Source organism: Girardinichthys multiradiatus, chromosome 14, assembly GCF_021462225.1.
Source record: "Girardinichthys multiradiatus isolate DD_20200921_A chromosome 14, DD_fGirMul_XY1, whole genome shotgun sequence".
Lineage (NCBI taxonomy): Eukaryota > Metazoa > Chordata > Actinopteri > Cyprinodontiformes > Goodeidae > Girardinichthys > Girardinichthys multiradiatus.
In genome coordinates this window covers 43,926,259-43,935,096 of record NC_061807.1, presented here as the reverse complement: position 1 = coordinate 43,935,096, position 8,838 = coordinate 43,926,259, and the positions used below count along the sequence as shown (strand labels likewise).

General features: G+C 38.7%; 1 protein-coding gene across 2 annotated transcripts; it reads right to left on the bottom strand.

The window, feature by feature from the left end:
- Positions 1-1,327: 1,327 nt before the first annotated feature.
- Positions 1,328-7,813, bottom strand: rwdd (RWD domain containing 4). Of its 2 annotated transcripts, none has more exons than XM_047385144.1 (8): positions 7,621-7,813; positions 7,174-7,254; positions 6,405-6,514; positions 4,819-4,969; positions 4,432-4,540; positions 2,017-2,066; positions 1,897-1,899; positions 1,328-1,800 (listed from the first exon to the last, which is right to left on the bottom strand). In XM_047385144.1, the coding sequence occupies exons 1-8, from the start codon at positions 7,642-7,644 to the stop codon at positions 1,768-1,770; spliced, it is 561 nt and encodes a 186-aa protein (XP_047241100.1). In that variant the 5' UTR covers positions 7,645-7,813; the 3' UTR covers positions 1,328-1,767. The 2 variants fall into 2 exon arrangements, with proteins under 2 accessions (XP_047241100.1, XP_047241102.1); XM_047385146.1 differs by having other exon boundaries at positions 4,432-4,537; positions 7,621-7,812.
- Between the last annotated feature and the right edge of the window lie 1,025 nt (positions 7,814-8,838).

Sequence of the window (8,838 nt, the reverse complement as noted above, 5' to 3'; positions counted from 1 at the left end):
CAATGGATAAATTATCTTCTGCATTTAAACCATCCCTTTGGGAGCTTTGGGTTGCCGTTGTGTGGTGTCTGGCTTGCATTCAGGGGCTAAGGGTCTCGCTCAGGGACCCAGAGTGGCAGTTCAAACCAGGGTACTTTTGGCCTCTCCAGGACAGAATTGCTCTCTAACCGCTAGGCCACCACTCCCCCCATTTTAACTGAAGTGTTTATGATCATGTCTTTATCAGTGTTTTCCAACCATAAAGAAATCTTTAAACTTAAAAAACATGCCATACTAAAACAGCATTTACATTCATTTGGTATGTCGGGTTTATTTCTACAAATCACTAACTGATTGGGTTGATGACATGGTGGTCTCTGAAAAAAAGTGTTTTATTAAATTTTGCTTGGTCTTTTAGGGTTAAATAGAAGGTCATCAAATACAAACAATGATTCATGTGACAACCCAGGTTGCCACCACCTCATGCTCAATCCCTGATGCCTCAGAACCCAGAACTACCTCATGTAAATTGTTTCACTGTGCTAACAGTTAAGACTTAATCATGCTCAATTTGACCACATTTCTTTCACTGGAAAAGATTAAGGAAACTTTTGTTTGTAAAAAAATACTATGAATGTGATCATTCATCTGTCATATCCAAACATGTTGATAGGGACACAAAGCTCAATTGTTTCCATAATGTACTAAAATCTGTGTAAGCTGTTGTTTGTGTTGAACGGATGTGGCTTTTTGTTGCCCTTCTTGTCTCGCTGTGTGTGTAGATGTACTCCCATCCCATGCTGCCAACTATAAGCAACTGTCATGGACCGTGATCTGAGTAACTGGTCTTTAATGTGCAACAATTTTCTTGCACATGTAGCCAATTTAAAGCAATGACCATGGCTACATGCTTTGCTTCCACGAGAAATTATTTTTTTTACACACATTCTCCTCTTTTACAGCAGTCTGCTAATTAAATTGGTAAAGTGACTTCATCTGGTGTCTTGGAGGGCCGATGATCTGACTGTACTGAAGTAGAGCAAAGACACCAAAATTACATTCCTGTGAAAGTTTTCAAGCAAAAAGCTCTTTAAAATTAACTGATAAGCATCTGATCACTCTGCAAAGTAATAAGCAAAATAATGCATTGTTTAATTGCAAAATATTTTTTGTACTAATTTATTGAATAAAAAATATTAAGTACAATACTTATGTTTGCATGATTTCAAAATTTTAAAGTAGGTAGATAAAAACATGTAGTCAAGTAATATAGAATTAACCTAAACTGCATGAGCATTGAGTGGAAAACGTCTACCTTTACTAGTGAATAAAAACAATGAACAAGCAGTTCACAAAATGTGGGTTTATTTATATATACACATTTCCAGATTTACAATTTATAAAGAAAAGTTAACATCAAGATAGGAAAATGAGAGAGTAATATTTTCTGTTGCATTAAAAATGTCTATTCTTTGAAAAAGTCACGCAGCACCTCAATGCAACAGCAGAACACTAGTTTAGATCCAACATTAATGTCTTCAGTGAATAACCTCAGACTGAAAACACGGCAGTGACAGTAAGTTGAGCAGGTAAAATTTCACCCTGATGGAGGACGAACAACCTGCTCCCTGAATGTGGTGCAGAAACAGCACAGACAACAATGATGGGGTGCGTTTATGGAAGCAGCCATCCTGGATGTCCCACGTCACTCCAGCTGACTGTCAAGGCATCTGTAAAGGAGCAGCAGCAACTACAATGAGTTTGGAGTTCAAGCGTTCAGCTTCTGCTCTAGTCATCATCCTTTCCTCCGGTTTTACTCAGCTGTGTGGGGACATCAAGAAAAACAGTGAGACCTTATAGTGTGGTCAAAATTCATGAAAATATAATACATTAAAAAACGAACTGTCTTGTACTTACATGCTGGAGATTGGTCAAGTAACCATTTTGAAGGAACAGAAAAGGACAGAGTCAACATAAATGACAGCTCAAAAAGTGTCTAGCTTGCCATCCAGTGGCGAAAGACTGTACTGCACCTACCTTGATCACGTCAACCCAGTCCCAACCTCTAGGCAGCTCCCCTTTATTGTCTGAAAGCATAAAGAATATTTTAACTGCTGACTGCTCAAAACGGTAGGAAATCAGTGAAAAAAATCAATTACAATGACTCTATACCTTAAACCCAAAAATACAATTAAAACGTAAAAAGAACCTCGGAGTTATTTTCACTTGTGGAAATGTTTTGCATGTAGACATGCAGGTTGTTTATTGAATAGCATTTAATGTATTCTCAACAGAACTTAAAGATCACTTTCAGACTCTAAGATTACGAAATCGATTTTTTCAAAGGAATGTAGCTTTTTTTCAATTTAACAATTGAAGGTACCATAAGTAGATGTTTTACTATTACTAATTTACTAATTTACTATAGATTATAATTCCAAATTACTTCATGTACATTTCCTTATGGCATTGTCTCACTTTACAAGAGACCCACAGCTCAGGTGTGACCATCAGATGACGGCCATGCTATCCCCCATTCCAGCCTGTTTGTAAGAGCGGTAACAAAAAAAGACGTTGACCTTCCAGCAGGACAACAACATTAATGGAACAGTTTACATCAAAGCACATTAATGTGTTAGAAGATTCTAGTCAAAGTCCAGACAAACATACAGGGTACCCCCAGGGTTCTTCAAGTGAAATTTAAGACTTTTTAAGACCACCTAGAAGGAAATTTAATGCCAATTTCACAGCTATAGCGATAAAATTATGAATGATATAATAAAAAATCTATTTTAAGATTTTAAGCCTGAGAAAATAATTGCCAGGTACTTGAATTTATTTTATTTAGACTTTCATATATAATAGACATTAACTTTGTGAGCTGTGCAATAATAAAATAAAAAAAATATGCATGTTTCTCACATTAAGAGTCAACACCACTCACTATTGCCTTACAAGCAACCTTTTGGTTATACAAGAGATAAAATGCAGATTAGGTTCAAAAAGTACAGCAATCCACTTTACGCTAATTTCATCGTGCGAAGTAAATGAGTGGCGATCCGAAATTGTTTTCAGGATCCAAATCACCTGTGCCCGAAGAGTTGGCGAATGAACTCGCAGGTTCACTACCGGCTGTACTACCGATGATGCGGTGGCTTCAGTATTGCTTGCAGTAGCTGGTTGTTAAAGTAGAGCCTTGCTTTGAACAGAACTGAGCAATAGGTGCCTGCTGTTGGTGGGCTCTAGCATAAGCGACGTGTTTGGCGCTCTTCATATGGGAGTCCAAAGCCATAAGTCCCATCGTCCCCAGCTTAAAAGATTTTTGGCACAAACAGCATTGGGCCTCATGGTCATTGTCCGAATTAGGTTTAACCCACTCGTATTTTGGATTCTGCTGCCACTTTGGGTTAAAACGACACTTGCCCATTCTGAAGCAAACTAAGCTAACTTACTAACAAGGTGGTTTTGTTTTCCCACCACTCACTGAACCCACGGGAGAAAGTCGGCTGACGTGCCCTTTGTAAAACGGATAATCATCATTGGGCGCGTAAATTCTTACATTGCACGCACACACCAACAACACATTTTGCTTCAGTATTTTAGAACATTTTAGCATTTATTGTCTCACTAAAGGACAAAATAAATTAAGACCTATAAATGACATTTTATAATTTGTCTTCAAAATTTAATACTTTTAAGGCCTTAATTATTTAGTAAAAAATTCAAGACTTTTTAAATACTTTTAAGACCCCGCGGGAACCCTGAACATAAATCCAACTGACAAAGTGTGGCAAGAATTGAAAAATGATGTTTACAGATGCTCTCCATCGAATGTGACTGATTATGAACAAAGAAAAATGGGCAAAGATTTCAGTCTCTTGATGAGCAGAGACATACCCTAAAAGACTAATTGAAGCAGTGATGGTAGTGACTCAGTAACAATAAATACAAACCTTTCAGATTTTCAATTGTAAAAATCATTTTCCTTCCACTCCATAATTATTCACTAGTTTGTGTTGATTAAATGTAGTAAACACTGACCATAAAAGAAAAATGTTTTCATGCTCTTAATCCTCCCGCAGTCCTGGCTAAGCGCTAGTACAGAGCGAGGCAGATGTCATGGGAAGCGCCAGAAAGAATTGCACAAGGGGTTTCCCTGACCCCCGCAGGACCCAAAATCTAGGGCAGTGGTCAGAAATGTGATGTGAAGGGCTCTCTGAAGCCCGGCGCGTGGGAAAACCACGAAAGAGACAGTGAAACACTCGAGTAGCGCGCACGGGTACGTGCGACCCCTCCAGGACTGCTGGACAAAAAATATCTGACTTTCATGTATTACAGCATTTAAGCTGCTCAGAACCGACTTTGATTACTGTCTGAATGGTCGTTGCAACATCATTCATTTTTTTTATTCATATAAAACACGAGTGAATTTTAAAAGCCAGAATACCCCACCTGTTCTATTAACCATTCTTCTTTTCTGTGCTTTTGTCAATTGCTCCTTCTTCTCTCTCTTCTTCGCTGCAGAGGGAGCCATCACCTCAGTGTTTGATGTCAGGGTCTGCTACACAGACAGATGTTAACCAGGTATTTCTATAAGATCCCGAGACATGAAATATTTGGAATCTTTTCACATATGATGCTTGAAGGAAAAAGCGATATATCGCAAAACCCGATACAAAATTTGGGAAAATGTTAACTACCTTTGCTACTCTAAATATAAAATAAATCATCAGACACATCTAGAATAATTGAATGGGTTTATAGGAACATAATCTTTGCTGCAATCATTTCCAGAAGAACAGCAAGCAGGAAAGAGGAATGAAGTTTAAAGATACTGACCACAGCAGTCACAACAGGTCTGTGGCTCTCCATGAGCGCATCCTGGTTCTCCTTTGCCCACTCAAACAGAGTATACATCATGGCAGAGCCAAGGTTCGCCTCTACCTGCTCCTCCAGCTTCAACAGGATGAGCTGTTTCGTCGCTGCAGAGCTGTTATCAGAAAGAAAACAGAACTGTCCAGAACTACAGTGTGTGCCTACACAAGCTAAGAAAACATGTTTTAGGCATGCAGACTTACATACCAACCAAAACAATTCACTAAGTAACTGTACATTGAAGTGCTGACCTTTAACACATTTTGTTGCATTACAATCACAAACCGTAATCTTATTGGGATTTTATGTGATAGGTCAACACAAAGTGGTGCATAACTGAAGCAGAAGGAAAATGATGCAAGGTTTTAAAATAAATCAAAAATAAATGAACATGAGATGTGTTGTGTATCTCCCTTCATTCTGACATCCCTAAATAAAATCCAATGCATCCAACAGACAGATGAGACAAAAACTGAACCTTTTGGCATGAATGCATAATGCAATGTGTGATGGAAACCTGACACTACACATCACCCTAAATATATCAGCCCACTGTGAAAACATGGTTTTGGCAGCATCATGCTGTGGGGAGGCTTAATGTCAATAACCACAGGAAGCTGATGGAAGGTGGATGGAGCTCAGTGTTTCCCCTGTTGTCATATTGAAGGGGCATCACTCTCCTGCAAGTAGCCGGTATAACTCTCATACTTCGTATACAACTACAGAAAACAACCTAAGTGCTTCAGGCTCCGCCTGACTGATTGACTGACTAATGTTAATATATGTATTATAGTGTTAATGATTGTTAGATGCATCTATATTTAGCAATTGATTGCACTACAGCAGTCAATTGCTATAGTGCTGCTATTGAAAGAAAATTCGTGTCTCCTTTGGGCGTTTGTGTCAGTTGGCGTGCACCCCCCCCCCCCCACCCACTTCATTGCCAAGACGACATTCCTGAGGGGTTAATACAGGACAATCCTGGAAGAAAACTTGTTGGAGGCTGCAGAAGACTTGAGACTGTGGATTTACATTTCAGCAGGATGACGCTTAACATACACCCAGAATTATGATGAAATGGTCCTAAATCCAATTCCTCTATATATTGCGACAGGATATTTTAGCGACACACAGTTAAATATCCTGTATTTCATAGTGGTACATCCCATCAACAGGAGTGATCACTGGGCTCGGGTTCAGGTGAACACTTTGGGGGCAACAGTAAGATTTCAGCTTCCTCCATCCTCCACATGTTGATGTGTCGCAGGGCAAAGCACCTAACACTTAAGTTTTCTACTGATCACCATATCGGTATATGAATATGAGTGTGTTGGTAAGTGTGTGTGGGGAAACTGGTTTTAGAGCAAAGCACTTTGAATGGTTGGTCTGACTAGAAAAGTGCTATATAACTCAGTCCATTGACGCATTAAGGTTTAACTGCTTCTTGCTGTCCATGTTAGAACATGAAGATGTCAAGGCTACCATCGACACTTCTCCTGCAATACTGATATAAGATTTATTTTTACTTTTCCCCACTGCTTGCAACTTACATCCTGTTGTTGAAAAAAGCATCCAGGCAGATTTGTGGAGCCGTCTCTGGATACGTGTCCGGCCATGTGATGTCCAGGATGAATGCCTTTGTGTCCTCAAGGTCTCCAACCTGTTAAAAAATATTCAAACAAAATGTAAAACAGGCTGTAGAAAATTTCAACTAGCTTGCTATGAATTTGCCGTGATGGACAAATGTTTCCGCACGGACACAAATGTTGTGTTTTGTGGCTCCAACAGAGATTTATATTCACAGATTTCTTTGGTAAACTGAAGAACAAAAAACTAAAAATGTCATCTTTACAACTTTGTTGCAGGTTAGGTTAGGTATCAAGTTCTAGACTAAATTCATGGTTCTGATCTTTGAGCCACTTTCTTATCCCTGCAAGTGAAGTCAAAGCAATAATGGTTGCATACTTTTGTTTGGAGGCGACATAAAAGTACAATGATTTCAAGCACATATGTCTGTTTTTATAAGAAACTATCTGCTGCTAAGATTAAAAGAGAAATTTTAGCTGGACTTTGCGACAGTTTTGCCTGTGCTGACAATATAACCATAATGACATGAAGTTGGCTGGCCATTTTGTGCTTGTTGAACCTTAAAAGACTCTTTTACAAATAATTAATTTGTATCTGATCATTCTGAACAATGATCTAATGATATTCTAAGTTGTCAGCACAAAAACTGAAGCGGCAGAGTTTGCAAAGTACTTGTGTCACTGTGTGACTGCAGGAGCCAGTAGAGAGAACAGTGCCGAGGATGGTACCCACCCTAAACTGGAAGGAAACTGGACTGATCTCCTTGAAGCACTCATCTCCCTCATAGATGGAGCGTAGAGCTTCCAGCTCCATCTTGGGGGAAAAAAACAACAACAAAAAACAATACAGGGGTTTAATATTATCGCAGCAGCAGGGAATCTGATATGTGACTTTCTACCAGAACAGCAATAAAACAGCAGCACAATGTTGCAGGTTTCTGTAGATGTTGACTGCAGTTATGCCAGTAACATTCTGCTCCTTACATCATAAACATTAAAAATGGTGACAGGTCGCTCCCTATTCTCCCTTAATGCGGTAGACTTGTCTTAACTAGTTCTGATCATCAGAGCTCTGCTAACAGCTAACCTGTGTGCTGTCTAAAGCTCTATTGTATTCACAGTTTTAGCAAGTAGCCGCTAACAGCAGCTAGCCTCCAGGTGCTACATTGCTGCATCATACCTCCTGATCCTCGTTAGCTGTCATGTTGTCCCTTCGGCTTCTACGTCATAGGGTCCACGCGCACAGATTCACCCTAACCTAACATAGACCCAGTAACAAAAAACATTTCTGTCGTTACGCAGTAACTGATAATGTTGGAACTTCACAAGCCGGGTGCAGTCTGGTGGTCACCCACATGACAGTACACGCATGCGCAGTTGAACGCACAGGGCTCGATCCACGAAAATGCTGAAATTGTTATTACTCTATTATTTTAGATAAACGGGTCCATGTCGTAAAAACAAAACAAAATGCAGCGACAATGGATGCTAAAAATCAACAAAAAAGCATGTAAACGTTTCAGTGAGCTGCAGCTGTTGTAACACATATACACCGTTGTTTCCAGAAGCTTGGAGAACACTTACATGACTTAAAATTAATAGTCAGATCACCTCTAATAATATAGTTCAAAACGAGATATTTACATACACTGCATAAGGGAATGCACAACCTTTTTAACTAAATGTCTAACATTAAATCACAATAGACTTTCTTGGTTTAGATTAGTTCGAATTTATTTGGCAGAATAATAATAATAATGTACTTTTTTCCAATTGAAAAGTTGACATACACTAAAATTTATAATACAATAGGCATAAAGTTTAGAGTACAATGGTCCTCCAAACCCACATACAACACAACACCAGAAAATCATTTAATTAGATTATGGCAGCATTATATAGATGTTACTGATGCACATATACCTTTTCTATTGTTAGAGACCTCTTGATGACACCAGTTCATATTTCTATGTGCATTCTGCTTTGAGAATGCAAACTTAATAAAAGCATATTTGACCTAAACTGGTATGAAATGAAATAACTGATAAATAAGCAGTTTCTAACTATGAAAAAAGTACAAAACACAATATTCACATTATAGACCTGCACTGCTGATTTTTGCACACACACACATTCTGACATGAATAACTAATAACAATTAACCTTGATAGTTCTTTGAGAACATGCCCATAACTATTAACTACCTTAATAATGCAGATTCCAAGAGACTGCCATCCTCCCCAATGCACCAGCACACAGGAAATGTGGCTGGAGGTGAATGAAATAAGGATACTGCTCTAGATTCATAATTGCTAAAGGAATGTTTGGCCCATAGGATTTGGAGATCAAATCTAAACATGTCGCACAAGCAGAAACCTTAAGTAAGAACAATTTGGAC

Bases quoted from the DNA above. Each gene is read 5' to 3' on its own strand.
- rwdd (XM_047385144.1), bottom strand. From the start codon at position 7,644: ATGACAGCTAACGAGGATCAGGAG. The intron at 4,970-6,404 runs GTAAGTTGCAAG...TTCTGATAACAG, and splicing joins GCTTTTTTCAACAACAGGAT to CTCTGCAGCGACGAAACAGC. The intron at 4,541-4,818 runs GTCAGTATCTTT...CTGTCTGTGTAG, and splicing joins GACCTGTTGTGACTGCTGTG to CAGACCCTGACATCAAACAC.